Source organism: Oreochromis aureus, linkage group 3 (genome assembly GCF_013358895.1).
Source record: "Oreochromis aureus strain Israel breed Guangdong linkage group 3, ZZ_aureus, whole genome shotgun sequence".
NCBI classification, from domain to species: Eukaryota; Metazoa; Chordata; class Actinopteri; order Cichliformes; family Cichlidae; genus Oreochromis; species Oreochromis aureus.
Genome location: NC_052944.1, coordinates 105483446 through 105508720, shown reverse-complemented (window position 1 = coordinate 105508720; position 25275 = coordinate 105483446). Strand labels below are relative to the sequence as shown.

General features: G+C 44.6%; 1 protein-coding gene across 3 annotated transcripts; it reads right to left on the bottom strand.

Moving 5' to 3' along the window:
- Positions 1-316: 316 nt before the first annotated feature.
- Positions 317-22261, bottom strand: LOC116320702. Of its 3 annotated transcripts, none has more exons than XM_039608998.1 (11): positions 22071-22261; positions 17472-17834; positions 17275-17391; positions 10954-11292; positions 10027-10368; positions 9454-9786; positions 6600-6878; positions 6005-6352; positions 4944-5028; positions 3062-3157; positions 317-1185 (listed from the first exon to the last, which is right to left on the bottom strand). In XM_039608998.1, the coding sequence occupies exons 1-10, from the start codon at positions 22102-22104 to the stop codon at positions 3109-3111; spliced, it is 2289 nt and encodes a 762-aa protein (XP_039464932.1). In that variant the 5' UTR covers positions 22105-22261; the 3' UTR covers positions 317-1185; positions 3062-3108. The 3 variants fall into 3 exon arrangements, with proteins under 3 accessions (XP_039464932.1, XP_039464933.1, XP_039464931.1); XM_039608999.1 differs by lacking the exon at positions 317-1185 and adding an exon at positions 2673-2844; XM_039608997.1 differs by lacking the exon at positions 317-1185 and having other exon boundaries at positions 2673-3157.
- Positions 22262-25275: the final 3014 nt, after the last annotated feature.

The window sequence follows — 25275 nt, the reverse complement described above, 5'->3', positions numbered from 1 at the left end:
AAGCTGAAATTGAAGCAGCCATTGAAAGACGGGAAGAGAGAAAGATGGCAGCTTGGTCAGCACTAGTGGTCTCTATAATGTATGCAAATACATGCGAGTCGGAATCCCCCCCAGCGCGCCCCCGGATGCCAAAACAGTGCCAGCAGATTGAAACTGAAAAATGGTTTGAAACCGAAAAATGGATTGAAACTGAAAAAAAATGTATTTAAACTGAAAAAAAGAAAATTGTAAGCGAAAACAAAAAAATTACAGTTTCAATTAATTGTTTTTCACTATCAATTTTTTCAGTTTCAATACAAGATTTTTCAGTACATTTATTTCAGTTACAATATTTTTTTCGGTTTCATTTCAAGGTGGCATTGTTCTGATCCCATATTAACACAACAGTTATTTTTACATGGACATAATGTGTTAACACAACTGTTCTGAAATCACACAAAAACATAAAATCCTAGTAGTAGTTATATTTTCATTTTACTATAAAAACCCCAAACATGTTTAGTAAATTTTTTTCATAACTTGAAATTCAAATATAAATTATTATTTCTAAAACGTATGCAGACATTTTGTAAAGAATAAAGTTATATACAACTATCTGTCTAAAAATGCAGCCAATGCTTTGTTTTGTACAACCATTTCAAAACACCACTTGAACTAAAATGAGAAAAACAATGAGGTGTCACAAAAAGATGCCCCACAAATTATTTGTGTCAATAAAAGAATTTTTTGTCCGCCAAACAATATCACAATATAATATCACAAAATCAAAATATCACAATATCCGCTGTGATATATTCAGTTTTAGAATTTATATTCAGTGTTAACTGTAGCTAGGTTTAAAGTGTTAATGCTATCCTACTTTAATAAACAACACTGTCATATGCAAAACTAGGGTGGCACTTGGGGTAGCAAGAGATGGCCACCCCATGCCACCCTTCTAGCTCCGCGCCTGATGTTGAGGCAGCCAGGAAGTGTGAATAATGAACTCTACATCGTCGGATAAATCAAAGGAGTGTTTACATTCAGAAACGTCCACCTTCTGAAACTCTGTTCAGTTATACTGGTTCTTGGTATTTGGTTTGGACTCCAGTACCGTGAATTGCTGCATCAGCTCCTGAGTTTGCGAAGGTGTAAAGACCTCAGCAATGCATTCTGGGTAGTCAGCACCATGTTGTTCATGCACAACTAGAAGAAAGACAGAGGCCAACAGGTAGTAAAGAGGAATACACAGCAACAAATGCTGAAAACGTGAATGATCAGCGAGCAGATCAGCAGCATGACAGGACACAGAGAAGCTGAACACCGAGGCAGAGGAGCGTTATGCTGAAATATGTTTTAGTATTTTTCTGTATTACTTTCGTTCAGGAAATTTAAGATGCAGATATTTCTGTTAAGGTTCTTCTATTTTGTTGGCATAGATTTAACCACTATATGATCACACTGCCATTGTAAATGTATACAGCGAGAGTAATGGAGGATTCCCGTAGAGGGCTCACGCTGATTGTCGACAAGAATTAAAACTAGTCTACTTGTTGCCCTTTGTCATGAATGCAGATGCTGAATAAAAAGGGACTGTTGCTGCAAAATTGACCCGACCCTGTTCGTTCATTTAAAGGCCTGAGAAGACATAAAGCAGAGGTCACACTGAGCTCCGACACATCAAACAGGTTAAAGTGATGAATGTGTTCAAGGTGGGACTCCTGTTTGTGTGTGTGCACAGCAGGAACTGGGACTGTATAAAAGGCCCCAAAGTTCACAGAATAGTTTTATTGGTGTTTATAAGTTTATATAAGTTCATTTAATATTCAGTCTTCTGTCAGTTTGGGCCAGCCCACCTTCTAGTGACATCATCCGGTTAGTAAGGTGGGCAGTTTAATGACGGATGAGCAGTGTTGGTCCGGAGGGGGTGCACTGATTCCTGGGGAATCTTATGTGTGCGTAAATGACAAGAAGCCACACACACACACACACACACACACACGTACACCCGCTGGGTTTACAGCCCCAGAAATTGAGTGGTGACAAAAAGTGCCTCAAACGGAACCTCAAGCTCCCTTCTTATTTCCTACTCTGGGACAATTTGGCCTTAAGTGGTGTTCTGGCCGACACACCGGGGTGACCGTAGTGCTCAAAGACTGAATCAGTGCCACAGCCATGCCTATCTTTGATATCTCCACTACAGGGACCATCGTCTTACTTTGAGCTAACTGTAGATGTTTGTGTCCACAGAACAGCTGTCTGCTGTGATGCTTCTCAGGATTACAGAGTAACAGCCTCCTCTGTTACAATCAACTCAGTCGTCTCTCTTTACTGTATTTGACTGATGGAACAGGAACTGTTCTTCACCATGATATACAGGCTGTGTCAGTCACTGACCACTGACCCTTAGTGACCTCTGACCCTTCGTGACCTCTGACCCTCAGTGACCTCTGTCCTCCTGTTGCAGGTGTGTGTATGCTGCTGCTGTCTGTATTATATTTACTCTGACTTTAGTGTCATGAACAACATTAGCTAATTGTTATTTACTAACTAACCTTAAAATGACTGTTCAGTACAGAAATGAAGCCCAACAATCATGTTTTACAGTCCTGTGGTTTCAGCCTCAGATACTTATCAAATCACACAAAGCTCATGTAGAAACAAATGAACAAAATATGTTCTCCTTTATTTCTGTCAAACAAAGCTGTATGAAACGTTTCCAGCTGTTAGTATCATGGTTGCTAGGCAACCTGGGCAGCGTGACGAAGGCTAGACCGTCCCATTTCACAAGCCTACAAGCCTCGCACTTCCGGCCTCAGTGGTCTTTGAGTACACGGCCCTTGTGGACCGTTAAGGCTGCAGAACCTGAATTGGGATACAGCCACAGAGTCAGGACGCTCCGTGGAGATCCATCAGAACAGCAGAAACACACTCATCATCATTATAAACTTCTAATGTTAGGCAAACAGCTGCAGAACATCTGGCTGAGGTTATTTAGCTGTTAGCTGTTAACAGAGGAAGGCTAAAGCAAAGGTGCATCTTCCTCAGGGCTGAATACACAACAAATACTGTATATACACACAGGCTGCTCTTCATCACCAGCTCCTCCTCCTCCTCCTCTGTGACCCATCAAGCTGAATGAACCTCCATCAGAGGAAGGTCTTCATGGTTCGTGTTCCTGAGGACACAGAGGACAGTCAGACACTCACATGGGTCGGTGGGTTTGATGCTGGAGTCTATCCCAGCTGATCAATATCCTACAAACAGACTGATCGGTTCTCTGATCTGTGATCGATCAGCTGGAACTAGGATGAGGATCAGAACCAAGAATAAAACCAGGTTCATACATTCATACCTGCACGGGTAGGTCATGTCCTCACTGAGCTCTGAGCTCCTTGTTCCATTAATCAGTGTTAAATATGGAATAATCTTTATATCATAAGTCCCATGCAAGAAAAAAAAACATAATTCAAGCAAATAATTAAATTCCTCGTGCATAAAGTCAGTGCAGCACTCAGCAGCCAGGTGCACAGAGAAGCCAAATGTAAACTGTTTACAGTTTATGTTTTCATGGTTTTGATGGTCACTGTAGAGGCTATATCAATCTCTTACAGTTCTTTCTTTCTCTTATATTTAATATAACCACACTACGGACGGATGGACAAGCCACTGTTTTTAGGTGTTGTCGTTAGCAACAACGATGGTAAACCCAGCGTGTGGCTCTGCCGTCCGCTTGTTTATTTTCTACATAAACCTTTCACAATAAAGCTGAAGATCCTGTTGAGATTTTGCAAAATAAACTGAAATGATGACAAACAGAAAGACCAAACAAATCCAGGACATTATTCCTACATGAGGGGCTCTGTAGCAAGAAAAGTCTGACACGGGCCAGAAAACTGTACTCTGCAGATTATGCCACAAACCCGTCCCCACTCAAACACGGCAAACCTCTTCTACCGCCTATGCAAGAGTCACATGACAGAGGATGGAGAGAATTTATTGATGAGAAGCAAAGCTCCCTCCACCCACCACATCACCCTGTTCTGAAGCAGCTTCACTGGCTCCCGGTCAAATCTCGCATTTTAAAATACTCCTCTATACATTTAAGGCTATTCATTGTCTCTCCCCACCATCTCTGACTTGGTTCAGATCACCATCCCACTCCAGTGCCCCCGATCATCCTCTTCTCTTTCTTTTTCTCTTCCTTCCTCTCATCTTGTTTCTATGGGGGGCTTTTAGCCCCTCTGCCCCCCAACTTTGGAATTTGTTACCTCCAGACCTCAGAAACATCACCTCATTCCCTCTTTTTAAGTCCAACCTCAAAACCCACCTGTTTAAAACTGCCTGTTTTTATGCCTGTTTTATTTGCTGTACAGTGTCCTTGAAAGGTGCTTTTAAATAAGCATCCTAAAAGGTTCATTGTGTTCATCTGTGTTTTCAGTGGCACCACTGAATTGTTCATTGTTCCCTCTCTGCTGCTAGTTTGAGTCATTGTGCAAATGTCCTGTTTATAAGGTTGGAAACCTGCAGTCAGCTGAGACTGAAAGAGTCACTTGGATGATATTGAAATGTTTCTCCCACTGAAAACGTCCAGATGAACAGACTCAGCCTTTGGGTTGATCCGCCTCCACACTTCCAAGTCAGGTAACAGCTGTAGATATGTGCACCAGCAGATGAACTGCACGAGTGTAAAAATGCTGCAGCACGATCAAAGGAGAAACACTCGCAGCTCCTCGTGCGTGTGGACGCTGAGCTCTGCGCGGGTTGTTGGATTTCTGCACGAGGAATTCAACTGTGCCGTGAAATGAAATTATTTGCTCAGATTACATTTTTTCTTTTTCTTCTTTCTTCTTATGATATAAAGATCGTTCCATATTTAAAGTGCAGCTCATTGAAACTGGACCAGCTGCAGTTACCATGGTGACCTCACAGGTAAACACACCTCTGTGACCCTGCAAACATACCTCACGTCCTCTTTGACCTCTGCATTTGGTGCCCTCCTCCTCCTGAGACATGGAAGCATGTCTGCCATGGTTCCCTTTAATGTTGCTGCAGAGGAGAAAACAGGAGTGAGTCTCAGTGTTTCTACATCAGACACACAAACCAGGTGATCATGTGACTGTTTCCTCTCAGCTGTGGTTTAGTCTGAGTAGTGGGAACACTGGAACAACCTTTAATAGTGATGAAAATGATCACATACATGAACTCTGCATAGATTTGGCTTCCTACAGTTAAACGAGACTGAGTGATATTTAAAATGCAAACAAAGCATTCACTGAATCAGCACCTGGTCACCTGTCTGTAAAGGCCAATCACAGCTCTCCATGAGCCGCTCAGCTGTAAGTTTAACACTACAATGAAGGACAAGTATCACAGATGTTATTTGGATGTACTCTGCACAAACACATTTATAGTTAGTTATCTTATTGTGCTCAGTGTTATGCAGTCCGAAGGTTTTATTCATATCCATCGTGTAGATAAAACTAACACACTTAGCTTCTATATTTTGCTTGTAAAAGATCCTGGTGAGTAAACACCATGCTGTACAATATCATCACTTTTCTGTGGATCATGAATTAAAGTCATACCAATTACACACAGTGATGTTATCAAGCAAGTATTTATGATTATTTTCATTTCTCTTTAACTCAGTGAATGAATGTGGATTTAACCTTAAACCACATTCAGTCATCCAGGATTCTTCAGTCTCAGAAGGCTGAAGAAGTCACCCTAACACTTCTATTAATAACATCCAGATGAACACAGTGAGCTGTCTGTGGTTGCAGACATCATGTGAAGATAATTCTGCTGTTTATGAAACTAGACACCTTAAATATTTCTGAGAGTAGTTTCACTACAGGAGCAAAGGGTTCAGATCTTTATGTGGCACTGCAACACCCATCACTTTCTTTCTTATAGTGTAAACTTCTTTTTTACATCATTTCTTCAACATTAACTGCACTGTTACACTCACACGTTTACACATCTGGGATTCACAGTGTGGACAAACAGCTTTAACACTCACCTCTGACACAGAGAGTCACTACTTTCTGTACCAAGGTCCGTCCATCCTTGTTGTAGACCGTGCAGGTGTAGCTACGACTGTCAGTGGGGAGGGGCTTTTTCAGGGTCAGACTGAGGTCTCCAGTTCTCAGTGGATCTTTATTCATCTCTGTGCGACCTCTGTAAGGCGGGTCCAGTGAAGGTGCCCGTTTTTTACCATCAGGCACCTCATACACGTGGACTATCTTGAGTGGGTCTTCAGTGAGAGTCCAGTACACTCTGACAACATAATGAAGGTCAGCTGTGGTTTTAAAGGGCAGCAGGACAGACTCCTCCCCCTCTGTCACCTCCACCATCTCCAGTTGGAAGTCTGAGAGCAGAACATGAAACAGACAGACATCAGTGAGGTTGATCCTCCATCCTGTTCTCTGCTGTGTAACCAGCAGCTCCTGTTTTCAGTGTTTCTCTGACTTGGAGCTGAACTGTTGTGTGTTGATGTGTGAGGCTGCACAAACAGCTGTGCAGCTTTTATTCTCACACAGCTGCAAACAGCTGGACACACTCACAGGTTTACACATCTGGGATTCACACTGTGGACAAACAGCTGTAACACTCACCTCTGACACTGAATATCACTGATCTCTGTAGCAGGATGTCTCCATTTCCTCTGTAGGCGGTGCAGGTGTAGATTCCACTGTCAGTGAGGTGCAGGTCTTCCAGGTTCAGACTGAGGTCTTCCTCATTTCCCTGACAGATATTTATTTTCTTTATCAACTTGTATTTGGGGTATATGAGTTTCCACTCCACTGTGGAAATGTCACGGAGATTGTTTGATTTTTGAAATTCTAGCAAATAAGACTTGTTTCCATACACTGTCCCCAACCTGTACAGATTTTCTGAAAAGAGACAGACAGACACCACTGAGAGTCCACTCCACTGTGACAAACTTGACCAAGGTCAGCTTTGGTCTTAAAGACAGCAGGACAGACTCCTCCCCCTGTGGCACGTCCACCATGTGTGGCAGACTCTCTCAAAAGAGATCAGACAGATGTGAGTGAGTGATCATCTCCTCTGCACAAACAGCTGTGCAGCTTTTATTCTCACACAGCTGGACACAGTCACAGCTGGACACAGTCACAGCTGACTGTTTCCATCAAACAGAGCCTGAACACAGAGATGATCCTTTGTTTAAAGTCTGATGAGTATCGATGGTACTGGAGTGATATTTAAAGTATTTATAAGCTCTGATGTTATCGGTGCTGCTTTCAGTCCTGGTGAAACTAAGCAGCTGTGAGTGGTCGTTGCCACTAGTTACAGACAGGAACATGATGGATGTTAAACACTGAGTGAAGCTTCGTCACAGACTCACAGCTGTCAGTGTGTCAGCTATGCTGGCAGCCTGGAGTCACCTGAAGCTTCACTGTGGGCTGATGCTGAACTCTGACTCTTATATGTGTGTTATTAACCTCAGAGCTGCTCAAACTGAGGGAGGCTGGACTTACAGCACAGGAAGTGATGTCAGAACAAAAAAAGACTTTCAGTCCTGAGTGAGTGACAGGTTTGACAGGACGCTGATGTGGATCTCCTTCAGACCTGGATCACAGTCTTCACACTAAACCCTTTAAACATCTTTACTCTGTTTGTGCTTTTCCATCATCAGCAAATCTGTATTTATCCAAACATTGTTATTTATTAACCTTTCAGTCATTTTAATTTTAAAACTGTGTATATACTGTATATTCTGTGTATTTGTTCCCTCACTCTTACTGCCTGTTAATGCCCTGTCCTTATCTTCAACGTCATCCTGCTCTGTTGTATCTTAATTGCTGCACTAGCTGTCAGCTTTTATTTACCATAACACAGGGGTCGGCAACCTGCGGCTCCGGAGCCGCATGCGGCTCTTTAGTCCTTATACTGCGGCTCCGCGTGGTTTGGGCAAATAAATTAGAAGTATTTCGCTGAAGTGTATTTTATTTATGTTAGTTCTTTTTAACTCGTAGTTCTAAAATGGAAGATTATTGTGATATTGAAATATAAAAATAAAATTATATTCTATTATTTTTCATCAGTCAAAATAAGAGTCACACTCATGAAGCCGGTATTCCCTTGACGTCGTGCATTTATCGAGACTTTCAACCCCAGGTAGGCCAATTATGGATCTTCGGATCCACATTATGTCAGCAGCTGTTCTCCACCGTGAACTATGTTAAAAACAAACACCGTTCACGCCTGACAGATGACAGCTCACAGTCCTGCGTAAACTGACTTCAGATAGCCCGATTTGCGGACTCTGTGCGCAGAGGTTCAGGAGCAGAAGTCCCATTGTAAACAAATCACGGCAGACCCGACGATGTTTCCATGAGCATGCTTTTGAGCATCTCTTTATTGAGCACTTTTCACACACGGTTGCTGTATGCATACAGCCGGCTGTAGCTTTTCAGCTCACAGCCCGACATACACCACCAACAACACAACAGCACAGATAGCGCAGACGTAAAGGCAGCGAGGCGTGATTGCGGGTGTCGCTCAGGTGCGTCCGCCTCCCCTGCAGCGGCGCTGCAAACCACGCCCCCCCCCCCCCCTGCATGCATTAACCAGGTAAAATACATATTTAGGCAGAATTTTGCAAATATCTATTTTTCAGCAGCATAGAGCTTTTTTCCAATTATTTTTTAAGAGTCAGGTCAAGGCTCCAACAGCCCAAAGGCGATATAAGGGTGGCGGTTTTTGTTTGCCACATGGATCATTTTAGTTCAGGTTGGTGTCTTTCCTTTTGTTATATTTCTTTAAGAGTTCAAAATGTGTTGATTACATAAATATAATTTAATTTTCTCTGTTGCACTTCATGGATTTCATAAGCAGCACACCTTAGTTGTTCACACAAAGGTAGAAAACAATATATACAGTGTTATCTTCATTTTAGATGTCAAAAAGTATTTGCGGCTCCCAGTGTTTTCTTTTGCGTGGAAACCGGGTCCAAATGGCTCTTTAGGTGTAAAAGGTTGCAGACCCCTGCCATAACACATTTAAATAGTCAAAGTATTAATTATTATTTCTAAACAATGTTAGTTTATGATCATTTATATATAGAAGATGAAGCACTTTGTTCCTTATTTACCAAAAAGTCTCTTTAAAGTAGTCGACCAATCAGCAGAACCCTGAAGAGTAGCAGTGCCAGCAAATATATTCATCTGTACTGATCAGTGAATGTCAGGAGGCTCTTATTAACATCTCACAGTGATGATGATGATGATGATGATGATGATGATAGAGATCTCAGTGAAGAACATACCCAACTTATATTAGATAGAAAACACAAAATACCTCATTACACTTTCAGCTATTAAAATTCATTTCCAGCACTTTTGTGTCGCAACATTATTTTATCATATCAGGTTATCACAGATCCATCAGCAGCTCTTTGATTTCACTGATTCATGCTGGATTCACACAAACAGCTGTTTTACTCACGCATGACATGGAGAGTCACTGATTTCTGTAGCAGCATGTGTCCATCCTTGTTGTAGACGGTGCAGGTGTAGACTCCAGTGTCACTTAATAGGGGCTTTTTCAGAGTCAGACTGAGGTCTTTTTTTCTCAGTGGATCTTCATTCATCTCTGTGCGACCTCTGTCACCCTCGTCCTGTTTGACAGGCTGATTGTTTCCACTCTCATACACGTGGAGCTTTACGTTGTTGTATGTCCACTCCACTGTGACGTCCTGAGGAAGGACAGCTGTGGTTTTTGAGGGCAGCCGGACAGAATCCAGTGCTTGTCCCACCTGCACAATGTCTGGCAAACCCTCTGTAAAGAGACAAACAGACATCAGTGAGGTTGATGGTCCATCATGTCCTCTGCTGTGTAACCAGCAGCGTTCAGTGTTTCAGTGTTTCTCTGACTTGGAGCTGAACTGTTGTGTGTTGATGTGAGAGGCTGCACAAACAGCTGTGCAGCTTTTAGTCTCACACAGCTGCAAACAGCTGGACACACTAACAGTTTACACAGCTGGGATTCACAGTGTGGACAAACAGATGTTACTCTCACCTCTGACACTGAGAGTCACTGATTTCTGTAGCAGCATGTGTCCATCCTTGTTGTAGACGGTGCAGGTGTAGACTCCACTGTCAGTGAGGTGGAGGTCTTTCAGGGTCAGACTGAAGTCTTTAGTTCTCAGTGGATCTTCATCCATCTCTGTGCGACCTCTGTAACACTGGTCTTGGTTGTGTGACTGATTGTTTCCACTCTTATACACGTGGACCTTCCTCTCTTTGGGTTCAGTGAGTCTCCACTCCACTGTGATGTCCTGACGAAGGTCAGCTGTGGTCTTAAAGGGCAGCAGGACAGACTCGTCTGCATCTGTCACATTTACCACCTCTGGCTGAGGAACTGAGAGAAAACAGAGAAGAGTGTGAGACAGATAAAAAAAATGTTACTGTTCCATGATGTAATGTGGATACTGCTCTGTTGTTCAGCATTGTGTAAGAGGACACAGGTATTTATTATATAATTAACACATGAATCAGTTGAATGTGGTATAAAATGGATGTGTTATATGAGACTAAATATTCCCACTGTGTGCACTGCTGAGAAGAAACACACAGCACTGCAAATTCAGTACAAACTGTGATTAATTATATGCTACAAATGCTAACAAATCATGTCTTTGTATGTTCTCCTACCAAAGGTTTGCTACACCTATTATTGTTGAACTGAAAACAAAGCAATACAAACTTTTTTGGGAAATATTCTGATAATGGGCCTGGAAAACAGCATTTGAGAATGAAACCACTAATGGGGGTTAAAACTATGTGTAGTAGCAAAAAGATGATCATACAAATACTGTCATATCCAGACATTTGGTAAGGTTATCTTAAAAATAATTAAATTAAAGAACACAGCACCCAAGAATCTGTCTGGTTGGATCTTATTCATGGAGGATTCACACTGTGGACAAACAGATGTTACACTCACCTCTGACAATGAGAGTCACTGATTTCTGCAGCTTGTTTCCATCCTTGTTGTAGACGGTGCAGGTGTAGACTCCACTGTCAGTGAGGTGGAGGTCTTTCAGGGTCAGACTGAGGTCTTTAGTTCTCAGTGGATTTTTGTTCATCTCTGTGCGACCTCTGTAACCCTGGTCCTGTTTGACAGGCTGATTGTTTCCACTCTCATACACGTGGACCTTCATGTGTTTGGGTTCAGTGAGTCTCCACTCCACTGTGACGTTCTGAGGAAGGTCAGCTGTGGTCTTAAAGGGCAGCACGACAGACTCCTTCCCCTGTGTCACCTTCACCACCTCTGGCTGCAGAGCTGAGAGGAGAACATGAGGTTTAAAGACAGACATGAGTTAGGTTGATCCTCCATCCTGTCCTCTGCTGTGTAACCAGCAGCTCCTGTTTTCAGTGTTTCTCTGACTTGGAGCTGAACTGTTGTGTGTTGATGTGTGAGGCTGCACAAACAGCTGCTTTCCTATGTCAAACATACAGGCAGTACTAACTTTGAATTATAACAAGCATTTATTTAATCTGTGAAAGTTGTGCATGAATTAGTGCTGCAGTATGTTGTAATCTGTCAGCTCTTCTTTAGAGACATAAAGGAAACTAATTCTTCTGCTTCAGGCTGCTACTGATGGTCTGCAGAGATTGTAGCAGATATTAGTTAAAACCAGTAACACTGTAAGTAATCAGTTTATTCATGAAGCACTTTCAGACTCCCAGCTGCAAACAAAGTGCTGACACTTGACATGACAAACAGAAAACTTCCACTTATCCCTTTCAGGGTTGTGGGGGCTGCTGGAGCCTATCCCAGCTACCATAGGGCGAGAGGCGGGGTCCACCCTGGGCAGGTCGACAGTCTGTCTCAGGGTTAACAGACAAAGCCATTCGCACTCACATTCACTCACAGATTCACAACTATGGGCAGTCAAAAGAGTTTGCAAAGAAAAGCGTCTGGACTTCTTTGAGTTGCTTGAAGACGTTTCACCTCTCATCCGAGAAGCTTCTTCAGTTCTAAGGTCAAATGGCCGAGAGTCCCAGATTTAAACCCAGTGGGAGTATCCCCCCAAGGACGGACAAAGGACCCCCTGGTGATCCTCTAATCACATGAGCCAAGGTGTGAAAGCGGGTGTGGGACCTAATCAGCCAGGGTTTCGGGTGATCTCATTGTGAAACCTGGCCCCACCCTATCATGTGATTTCCTGAGGTCAGATGGCCCAGGATGTGAGTGGGCGTTAAGGCGTCTGGGAAGGATCTCAAAACTGGATTATAGATGGCAGACAGTTGGTGTCGTAAACCACCGCCTCTGTTCAAAGATGGTCGCTCACAGTGGACATAGATGGCCTCTTTCACTCCTCTTTCAAACCATCTGTCCTCTCTGTCCAAAATGTGAACATTGGCATCCTCGAAAGAGTGACCTTTATCCTTAAGATGCAGATGGACTGCTGAGTCTTGTCCTGTGGAGGTGGCTCTTCTATGTTGTGCCATGCGCTTGTGAAGTGGCTGTTTGGTCTCTCCAATGTAGAGGTCTGGGCATTCCTCGCTGCACTGTACAGCATACACCACGTTGTTAAGTCTGTGTTTTGGAGTTTTGTCTTTCGGGTGAACCAGTTTGTGTCTGAGTGTGTTGCTGGGTCTGAAGTACACTGGGATGTCGTGCTTGGAGAAAACTCTCCTGAGTTTCTCTGATACACCGGCTACATAGGGGATGACAACGTTGTTGCGTCTGTCTTTCTTATCCTCCCTCGCTGGTGTCTGATCTTCTTTTCTGTGCCTCTTTGCCGACTTTATGAACGCCCAGTTAGGATAACCACGTGTTTTCAGTGCTTCCTTTACCTGTGTGTTCCTTCTTTTTCCCTTCAGGCTTAGAGGGAACATGTTCTGCCCGGTGGTGTAGGGTCCTAATTACTCCAAGTTTGTGTTCCAGAGGGTGATGGGAGTCAAAGAGGAGATACTGGTCCGTGTGTGTGGGCTTCCGGTAAACTTCAATGTTGAGGTTGCCATTCTCTTCAATGTGCACAGCGCATGGGAAGGTGCACCGTGGTCCTAAACACAACAGATTACCACACAAAGATCACTACTCTCCTCAGTGACAACAACACCTACGAAGCTTTAAAACGAGACCCCACAAGCAGCTACAAAAAGAAAGTTATAGCTTGCCTTCAAGACCTTGAAAAGGACAAAATCATTGACCGCCTCAAATATCACCGCCTTTATCCAGGGGATGCCATACCCTGCATTTATGGACTTCCTAAAATCCACAAGGAAGGGGTCCCACTCAGACCCATAGTCAGTAGCATAAACTCAGCCACTTATAACATTGCGAAACACCTTGCTACCATCCTGGCACCTCTCGTGGGGAACACCCCACACCACATCAAGAACTCCACCAACTTCACCGACAAGGTCCAGAAACTTACCCTGGATCCAGACGAAACCATGGTGTCCTTTGATGTAGTCTCTCTCTTCACGTGCATACCCACCACGGAGGCAGTGGAGACTGTCAGAAAACGACTACAAGAAGACAGCTCCTTGGAAGACAGGACCAACTTCACACCCGATCAGATTTGCACACTGTTAGACCTCTGCCTCACCACAACATACTTCAAATACAACGAAGGCTTCTACAGACAAAAACATGGCTGTGCCATGGGCTCCCCTGTGTCACCTATTGTAGCCAACCTTTACATGGAGGAAGTGGAAAGAAAGGCTCTTGGCTCTTTTAAAGGGAGAGTACCCAGCCACTGGTACAGATATGTAGACGACACCTGGGTCAAAATCAAGACACAAGAAGTGGAATCCTTCACTGCGCACATTAACACCGTGGATAAAAACATCAAGTTCACCAGGGAAGACACAAAGGATAACTGTTTGCCTTTCCTGGACTGCGCTAGCACATTGAAGAGAATGGCAACCTCAACATTGAAGTTTACCGGAAGCCCACACACACGGACCAGTACCTCCTCTTTGACTCCCATCACCCTCTGGAACACAAACTTGGAGTAATTAGGACCCTACACCACCGGGCAGAACTTGTTCCTCTAAGCCTGAAGGGAAAAAGAAGGAACACACACATGTAAAGGAAGCACTGAAAACACGTGGTTATCCTAACTGGGCGTTCATAAAGTCAGCAAAGAGGCACAGAAAAGAAGATCAGACACCAGCGAGGGAGGATAAGAAAGACAGACGCAACAACGTTGTCATCCCCTATGTAGCCGGTGTATCAGAGAAACTCAGGAGAGTTTTCTCCAAGCACGACATCCCAGTGTACTTCAGACCCAGCAACACACTCAGACAGAAGCTGGTTCACCCGAAAGACAAAACTCCAAAACACAGACTGAACAACGTGGTGTATGCTGTACAGTGCAGCGAGGAATGCCCAGACCTCTACATTGGAGAGACCAAACAGCCACTTCACAAGCGCATGGCACAACATAGAAGAGCCACCTCCACAGGACAAGACTCAGCAGTCCACCTGCATCTTAAGGATAAAGGTCACTCTTTCGAGGATGCCAATGTTCACATATTGAACAGAGAGGACAGATGGTTTGAAAGAGGAGTGAAAGAGGCCATCTATGTCCACTGTGAGCGACCATCCTTGAACAGAGGCGGTGGTTTACGACACCAACTGTCTGCCATCTATAATCCAGTTTTGAGTTCCCTCCCCAGACGCCTTAACGCCCACTCACATCCTGGGCCATCTGACCTCAGGAAATCACATGATAGGGTGGGGCCAGGTTTCACAATGAGATCACCCGAAACCCTGGCTGATTGGGACCCACACCCACTTTCACACCTTGGCGCATGTGATTAGAGGATCACCAGGGGGTCCTTTGTCCCTCCTTGGGGGGATACTCCCACTGGGTTTAAATCTGGGACTCTCGGCCATTTGACCTTAGAACTGAAGAAGCTTCTCGGATGAGAGGTGAAACGTCTTCAAGCAACTCAAAGAAGTCCAGACGCTTTTCTTTGCAAACTCCTTTGACTACGATGACCTGGATGACTGAGAACCTTCACAGACACAACTATGGGCAATTTAGATTTTTTCAATGAACCTATCTCCACAAACTGCATGTCTGTGGACGGTGGGAGGAAGCCAGAGTGCCCGGGGAGAACCCACACAAACACAGGGAGAACAAACTTCACTCAAAAAGACCCGGCCTGATGGTGGAGTTGAACTCAGGACCTTCTTGCTGTGAGGCAACAGTGCCCAAAAAGAAAGAAGAAAACAATACATAAATAAAAAAGAGGTAAAATTAAATGGAAACAACAAAATCAGCACATTAGATTAAATTAAAGCAGTAAATTGAGAAGATGTGTTTTAAAAGTGGACAATGAAGCGGCGTCTCTAATGTGCTGGGCCAGATTGTTCCAGAGATTAGGAGCAGCAATGGAGAAGGCCCCGCCCCCTCTGAGCTGAAGATAAGATAACCTTTATTAGTCCCACACGTGGGAAACTTGTTCCTCTTGGACCTGGGTACCTCCAGGAGCAGCTAACCAGCTGACCTGAGAAACCTGGGGTGGTTAAGGTCAGGGTGGGGCAATTTAAAAACCAACAGAATTTTAAAATGAACTCTAACATATACAGACAGCCAATGGAGTGAAGCCAGGATGGGACTTTAACTGGGAGTTCCAGTTAAACTCGTGCAGCAGCATTTTATATCCTGATAGAGACGCCAGCAGTTCTTTAAGGTTAGAAGAGACACCTGAAGTTTGCCACTCTTCCATCTGCGTTCAGCTCTGCGACTCTCCCTCCTCACAGCCGCATCGTGTCACTAAACCAAGGCTCGGTTTTAGCCTTGGGCTGCCTGGTTTTTAATGGCGCCACAGAGTCCAGGATAGTTAGGCAAGAAGACTGAAATCAAATCCGACAGCGGCGAACAGGAGCGCTGGTTTGAACTGTAGTGTGTGAAAACACAGCATCAAATAATACAGCCATATGAGAAGGCAGTGTCAGTCAGTCACCTCCACGTCAGACACAGGTAGACTGTGTGACAAGACCAGTGTGTGTGTCCGTGTTCGTGTGTGTGACCAGGTACGGACTGGACCAGATTAAAAGAGTCACTAAGGCTTAAAAACTCCTTCACCAGAGGTTTATCAGGACAGCAGACATGGATAGTAAAATCTCCCACAATAAGAACATGATCATAGTTGGGCATAATCCCAGCTAGAAATTCTGAAAAATCATTTATGAAATTCTTATTGTACTTAGGGGGACGATAAATAACAGCAAAGAGCACAGAGTTCGAGCGATTGACTTCAAAACACGAGCTCAAAGCTGGAAGACGTTTACCAGCCCAATCCTGACAGGAGCTGGGGCAGAGGTATGAGCCCCAGCGGCACAGGGAGCCCCACACAGCAGCCTCAGTTTATCAACGTTCGCCCAGTGCACACTGAGCCGAGGAGAAGAGGGGTCACGAAGGAGCGGCGCGTCATCCTGGCCGACCACGGGGATGAGGCAGGAATCCACAGGGTCCAGGAAACGTTGGTGCACAAAAACTCCACGAAATAATCTCAGGGAGAGCTTGAGTTTAACCAGCCAGCCACTGCGCCTACCCAACGCCTTTGCCGGGGAGGTAGCATGACAGCACGGCATAGGCTGGTCGGGATTTGTGACAGCAGTGGGCACCAGGAATTCTGTCTTCTGTTAGCAAACAGAACTGTGTTTAGATCAAAACTTCAGAGATTTAGAAGCGACTGGCGATCGTACACCAGTAGAGAGCAGATTTCCTGAGTGTCACATGACAGGAACAATATAAGAACAAACAAAACTGACAGCCACAGACGAGCAGCCACATACACCGGCGCCATCTTGATCCCCATTTAAGGCTGCAATGAGCTGCTACTAAGTGAAAAATAATATTTGTTGCTACTATGTAACAAACATTTCTGGACTGTTTCCCCAGAGTACAGCAGTAAGTGCTGAAAGAAGCTGGTTTGTAAGCTGCCGGTATTGGAGAGTCAGTAACAGCTCAGCTGTAGAAGAACACCAGACCTCAGGAACAGGTCTGTGATTGGTGGCAGAGGATCTGCTCTTCCATCTAAGGACCCTGAATCACTGAAGCTGCTCAGACCAGCTGATCCTGGAAAAATGCTCTGATGCTCACATTAGTCATGTGACCTCAGTACGGGATTGATTATTGTTATTGATAATATGAACACAATAACTGCATGACTGAATGTGTGACTGTGGTGTTACTGAGTTATAGGTGCAGGTGAGGGCTGCTGCTTCCACTTCCTGGTCTGCTCTGTGGAAACGCACACACACACACACACACATTATAAAACATACACACACCTTCTCTGTCCTTCATCCTTTTATATGCACAGTACATAAACAGACCAAAGGCAGCAGGCAGGATGATCAGAATAACCAGCATAGCTGCGGGGACTTTGGGCCAGACTGGAGGAGGTACTGTAACACAAACACAGGAGACATGAACATCATCAACATGTTTGTATGAACTCACATCAATCCGAATTTTGTCCACTGACCTGTGACTTTCAGCTGTACTTCAGTCCGGTTCAGCTCTTGTCCTTCTTTACGGTAGATGCAGGTGTAGGTTCCACTGTCAGAGACTGTGGGGTTCTTCAGAGTGAGGCTGAGGTCTCCAGTCTGCAGAGCGTCGACTCTCATTGATGTTCGATTTTGGTAACGATCACTCTGACCACTAAGATCGTCATACTCATCAAGACTGCCACTTTTCTGCCTACGCAGGTGAACTGTTGGGTTACTGAGCCCATCACGGTCCCACACTGCTGCTGTGGAGTTCCTGGAAAAATCAGTTTGTACCCGACAGGGTAGCAGGACAGACTCTGCCCCCTCATACACCTCCACCCCTGAGGCATGCTGGGAAACTGAAGACAGAAACATGAAACAGGTGAGACCTGTGCTTCACAGTCACATGACCTTTCTCTCTCTCTCACACACACACACTTCAGCAAAGAAACACTGCAGTGCTAACATGAACCATGAGCTCAGGTCTGTAACAGTGAACCTGTCCGGCTCAGATCACCAACACAACACAAACACACACGTACAGTAAAGGCTTCTGCACACACAGCAGACCCTTTGTTCTGCCCTCAGACAGAAACCTGCTCTGTACTCAGAACATCACAGAGGAAGCAGCTGAGAGAAGCTTCCTGTGAGGGTCACTCAGGTCCATCAGCAGGTGAGCAGTGAAAGATGGGCTCAGGTCAGGTGGACAAAGCTCATCTGTCTGCAGTTAATTATATGAATGTAGCGTATATGCTGTGAATAACATCAGCTGAAAGTAACTCAGGCTGTGACATCAGACGAAAGATAAAACTCTATGTTACTAACTGAATGATTTTATGCTCCTCAGCTGCAGCAGGACAAATATGTAGTATTTACACATAGTACCAATATGTAGTACATGTTTCTGTCTCTGCCTCTTAAAACTGGCTTTGGGTGGGAGTGCTTGTCTAAAAGGCTCAGTGGGAACTTCCTGTAGCTGCAGTCTGAGCTTAGACACGTCAGATCATCTCACACACACGCTGCTCAGTACAATACTGTACAGTACAATAGTGTACAGTCAGGGTCAGGGTGTTGAGTAGGAGACTCACAGTGCCCTGCAGGCCCGGGTTCGAGTCCTGCCTGTTAGCATCCACCCTCACTGTCTCCTGCTGTCTGTACTACACACGTTTAAACCAATGACTGTAGAAAACATGGAGGACGCGACACCGCCTCCTCCAATTGTACAATTGTACAAAAATGAAGCCAAAATATCCCTTATGGCGGCTGCCATTTGGAGCCAGAGTCTGCGCAGTAGTGACTTGGGGTGGAGCGACTGTGTCACGCTCCCGCCCACACACCCGCTGGATGTGACCGCCCCCCCCAAAACACACACTTTTTACGTAGCCCGGCTGCTCCAGTTTATCTGCTGATGGATTTGCAATGCAATCATATGGCACATTGACTTCTGAGGAAATTTTAGACGCAGTCATCATCAGAAAGGTTACCGACCCCTGGTTTAAACACACACATATGATCAGCTGATAAAACCAGCTGAAAGTGCGGGATCCGCCCTGCATGGGCGGACTGCATTCACTGTTTACCGGGGAGACCGAACGAAGGACTCAGGCAAGAAAAGGGGAGGAGGGGTGTGCTTTATGGTTAACTCCTTGTGGGCTAGAGATGTGTGTATCTTAAAAACTTACTGCTCTCAGAGCCTCGAGCTGCTGACCATTAAAGTCAGGCCTTTTTACCTCCGAGGGAGTTCAGCTCAGTTCTCCTCTCAGCTGTTTACATTCCACCACACGCTGATAAAGCTACGGCTATGGACGAACTGTATGACATCATCACTGGACTTGAGAACAAAAATCCAGAAGCTGCCTTTATTGTGCTGGGAGACTTCAACGGAGCCAACATGAAGAAGGTTTTCCCCAAATACTATCAGCACATCTCCTTCCCCACAAGAGGTGATCAAACACTGGACCATTGTTACACTCCATTCAAAGAGTGCTACAAACCCCTCCCCCGCCCAGCTTTTGGTAAGGCAGACCATTGTTCCATTCTGCTGCTGCCTGCATACAGACAAAGACTAAAACAGGAAAAACCAGCTTCCAGGGTCATCTACAAATGGGACAGTGAGGCTGAGGAGGTCCTGCAGGACTGCTTTGACACAACTGACTGGCAGATATTTGTGGATGCAGCTGATGGCAACATCAATGAACTCACAGACTCTGTCATTGGATATATTGGAAAGTGCATGGATGATATCATCACAAAAACCACTGTCCGCATATACCCAAATCAGAAACCCTGGGTAAATAAAGACGTCGCGCCAAGCTAAAAGTGCGGACCTCTGCCTTTAACTCCGGGATGCTGATGCATATAAAGCAGCCAGGTATGACCTCCGTAAGTCCATAAAAAGGCCAGAAAGGACTACAGGGACAAAATGGAGTCCAGCTACCACAGCTTTGACACCAGGCGACTGTGGAATGGACTGCGCTGCATCACTGACTACAAGAAGGTCAACACAGTCAGTGTCCAGCCCACTGCATCTCTCGCAGACGAGCTTAACAACTTCTATGCTCGCTTTTGATGCAGACAACAGAGAGCAGATCCTCTACCCTCAGGAGGACAGTGAGGCTGCAACTTTAACTCTGAAAACAGAAGCTGTGAGATGGACCTTTAAAAGGTCAATCCTCACAAAGCTCCAGGACCGGACGGCATCCCAGGCCGGCTACTCAGAGTGTGTGCAGACGAGCTGGCAGAGGTGTTCACCAACATCTTCAACCTCTCCCTGAGGCAGTCAGTGGTCCCCACGTCCCTCAAAGCATCCACCATCATTCCCGTTCCCAAAAAATCAGTGGTCTCCTGTCTGAATGACTACCGTCCTGTTGCACTGACATCCGTCATCATGAAGTGCCTGGAGCGGCTGGTCAAAGGTCACATCTGCTCCTCCCTCCCTGACACACTGACCCTCTTCAGTTTGCCTATCGGACAAACAGAGCCACAGAGGATGCCATCACCCTGGCAACACACACCACCCTCACTCACCTGGAGAAAGGGAATACATATGCAAGAATGCTCTTCATCGACTACAGCTTGGCATTTAACACCATCGTCCCCTCAAAACTTGCCACGAAGCTCGTCGACCTTGGGCTGGGAACACCGATCTGCAGATGGATTCTAAACTTCCTCACAAACAGGCCCCAGGTGGTGAGAGTTGGTAAGCACACTTCCTCATCACTCATCCTTAACACAGGTACGCCCCAGGGTTGTGTGCTTAGCCCCCTCCTATATTCCCTGTTCACACACGACTGTGTTGCTAAACATGAGTCCAACATCATCATCAAGTTTGCTGATGACACAACCATCATAGGCCTCATCACAGACAACGACGAGACAGCCTATAGAGAGGAGGTGATGGCACTGTACGAGTGGTGTCCTGAAAATAACCTGACTCTCAACATCAGCAAAACCAGAGAAATGATAGTGGACTACCGGAAACGACCAGTCAGGGAACACCAGCCCATCCACATCAACAGTGTCAAGGTCGAAAGGGTCAGCAGCTTCAAGTTCCTTGGAGTCAACATCACTGAGGACTTCTCCTGGACCCTTCACACAGACACTGCTATCAGGAAAGCTCGCCAGCGGCTTTACTTCCTGAGGAGGCTGAGGAGGTTTGGCATGAACGCCAGCATCATCTCAAATTTCTACAGGTGTGCAATTGAGAGCTTGCTGACGAGCTGCATCACAGTTTGGTACGGAAGCTGCTCTGCCAGCAGCCGTAAATCACTACAGAGGGTGGTGAAGGCAGCAGAGCACATCACTGGCACGAGGCTTCCTGCCATTCAGGACATTTATCACCAGCGATGCCTCCGTAAAGCACACAGCATCATCAAGGACCACAGCCACCCAGCACATCAGCTGTTCTCCTTGTTACCATCTGGCAGACGTTACAGGAGTCTGTCTGCTCGGACTACAAGACTTAAAAACAGTTTCTACCATCAAGCCATACGACACCTCAACCACAACACTTAAACACACACAACACAGGACTCAGAAGCTACCCTGCAGCTTCACAAGTACTCTGTTTAATCTGCACTGGTCACTTCACTTTATTGTTATTGTAATTTATATTTAAAAAGTGCAATACTGTAAATTTCTGCTGCTCATTCCTGTGCAATATCCCATCTGCCCTCCCGTCATATTTCTTTTCAAGATTTTCTTATTTAATCACTAGTGTACATATATTTATATTTATAGATACATATATATTTAGTCATCTTTTCTCTTTTACCATGTCTCTCTAATATTTTGTTCTTTACTATTTTTCTATTTGTTATTTTATTTTATTATATTATATTTTATTATATTTTTTCCTACTGTATCATGCTGCTGAGAGACCGCTGCTCGTCAAACACATTTCATTGCGATGTTGACCCTGTGCTAACTTGCATATGACAAATAAAACTGAAAACTGAAAACTGGAGGCCGCGGGGACGAGCTTCATCACATGAACGAGCTCGATGAACGTGAACATGAGCGGTTAAAAAAACAGACCCGCGATACACTCGGTATGCAGCCACACCCACCTCTGTGTGTGTGTGTGTGTTTCTTACTGAGTAAGAGGAGCACGATCATCATCATCTTCATCCTCGGTAACAGTCCCGTTACAGCTGATCCTCATCGACCGCTCCCAGACACAGGGCGTTTATCAATATGCGTACTTGTGCGTACTTGCGTTCTAGTGTACTCGTGATACGTCATCAGTCGGAGACCAAGTACTGTTCCAATTCGAAGTACGCATCAAGCCGAGAACGCGAAAAAGTCCCGGATGTGTTCTCGATCCGCCCATTTTATCGAGCATGCATCGGTGTGGACTTTGGACAGCTATATATCCCAGAATGCATTTCGTCCAAAACTCAACAGCGGACTCCCGGCACATCGTTTTCAACCCCCCCCACCCCCGCTCGCGGACTTCTCACTAGTCAGGTTAAAGAAACTCCAGCAGCTGTCTATAGTATTGTGTGTCCACTAGAATAGAAATAAAAGCGTTCTAACATCTCACCTGCTTGTTTTTATTAAGGTATGTACACGTATGTACATGTACACTATTTTTATTAATAGAGGTTTCACTACTGAGGTTAAAAATGATATATAAGTCACTTAGATCACTTCTAAATGTTAATGTTTGGTTTATTTCAGTGTTTTATTTGTTCCTGAGTAAACCGGTTTGGCTGTGATTACAGTTAAGCTTCATAACATGTTACTCACAGTTAAATTAGGAGGGGACGGCAGTAAAAACTCCGGACCTGTGACATCATCACGTACGCAGGTGTTCCAATTGTACAAATCGCGAGTCCGTGCTCGCGTTCTTGGCGGGTACGTACTCACCGAGAACGCGAGTACTCGCGTACTTGGGCATTGATAAACGGCCACAGACACGTTACTCTGAACAAGATGGCGCACAAACCGGAAGTCTCCTCCTCCCTGAGAACCTTCATAATAAAAGCTCTTTACTGTGTTGAACACAAGGTAAAAGGAAAGGGAAGAAATAAAGAGTGATGTGCAGGTGAGAAGCTGTAACACTCACAGACTGTACGAAGGTTAAAGATGCTCCAATAAAAGAATAAAGCTCTTCATTACAAAGAGAAAGGAGTGAAACACACCTCCTCCTGTCTGCCTGTGAACTGAGCCCACACACTGGACTCTGTGTCACTGATGCAGCTGCTGACTGTGAGCTCATACCACGTTCATGTTTCTAACATCTAATCATTTTACCTTAAACACATACAACACAACAGTGTGAACTACACACTCTGAGGTACAGTGGTCCCTCGCTATAACGTAGTTCACCTTTCGTGGCCTCACTGTATCGCGGAATTTTTTGTGGCAATTTTGCTTTTTTTTAAACATTTTTAATTTTTTTTAATTTTATAGTTGTGAGTTGAATAAAAGAACAATTAGAATAGAATGTGCTTAGATAATAGGATGCGGCTGCAGATCAGAAGAACAGGAAATGATTCGTAAGTGTGTGTCTTGTTAGGATGACTTGATCAACCCCTGTTTAGAGGACAATTGTGAACTTTTATTCTCAAAGCATTTCATGTGGCTTTAAAGCTGTCAAGAATGAGATTGAGTTGTTGAACCTGACCTCTGACATGCCAAAGCAGGTAGTTTAGCTATAAACTTTGGTGTGTAGAGTGAGGAATTTATTGACAGTGGGGGTCTGCTTGTCATAAAAGACCTGCCTCAGAAAGATAGCCCCCCCATACTCTATATAGGTAATGTGCTTTATTATAAAAATGCACAGAATTCATTTTTATAATAAAGCACATTATGCATCATTTAACCTGAATAATGAGATTTTCCAAAATAATAGAAATAATCTATTTTTTTGCACTTATCTTTTCCTACAGTGTAGCTACAAACCAAACTAAGGACAGGTGAAGCAAAGGAGACAGATGCAGGACAGTTCACTGGCAATAAGGACAAAATCTTCATTGAAATGTCAGAAGGTGCAAACAGCGGAGGAAGCACAGAGCCATGAGAACCATGACGAGAGGGGAATCAGCGCTTGTGTGAGGGCAGCCAGAGAGTCTGAATCCTATAGAGCTGTTTCAGATGTTTTGGGCTGTTAGAGTCTGATGAACAATGATGGCAGTGATCAGATGTAGGACAGCACTCGCTGGGTTCAAGCTCAGTTCGCTTTTATTTATACAGCTCCAAATCACAACAACAGTCACCTCAAAGGGCTTTATATTGTAAGGTGGACCCTACAATAATACACACAAACAAACTGGTGGTGAAGAAGAAAATGAGGGCTTCAATGGGCTCTGAAAGAGAGAATCACAGAGAGCAGGTACACTCTCTGTGTACTCACTACCTAATTTATAGCCAAAGTATTCACTCACTAGTCGTGTCCAAATTCATGGGCTGCATCCTCCTGAGGACCCGTCCTTCGTGGTCTACGTGGGCTGGGTCCTCAGAAGGTCGGGTAGGCCGGAAGTAAAATGCTGTGAAATTAGACGGTCTAGCCTTCATATTTGCGTCACCGCTGTCTCGGTGGAGTTTAATAAACTCGGCCGTCTGCTCCTTGCTATGTAAAATATAACAGGACACTGGCGTAAATTCTTAACCACCTCACACTTCTGTTTAATCAGTTTTCTGTTTGACGTTTATTCAGCTGTGTGAAAACCAAGGAGGAACCCACCCAGGGGATTAATAAAGTTTTATTTTATCTAATCTAATCTAATAACTTTAATCTCAGCCAAACCGATTTACTCATGAACAAATAAAACACTGAAAAAAGCCAAACAATAACATTTTTAGGTTGTCTAAGTGACTTATATATTATGTTTAACCTGAGTAGCGAAAGTCCGCGGTGATCTGAAAATGATGTGCCGGGAGTTGTGCCGTTCTCTGCGGCTCTAGTGACCCTCGAGCTCCCGGCTAGCTATTGAGCTGGTGGGTAACAGACGTCTCCGAAAATGTCGGAGCACTTTTGCAAATATGTGATATCTTGATAAACCGAGCAGATATTTGAATTTTACACACCCACATTCTCGCCTGAAAATATGTTAAAAATTTATTTTATGACCCAGAAAGATTAATATTAAAAACGTAGTAGTGGCTGCCATTGTTGGAAACTCGAATTAGCTTAGCCATGCTATGAATTCTGGGATATGGCGGTCCACGAAGGGCACACTCAACCCATCCTTCAAATTCGGGGAAAACCCAGATAGCAAGGAAACATTGAAACAATGTTGAGTCAATATCAGGCGACGTCATTGAAGCAACGTTGAAGTGTGACGTTGACCCAAC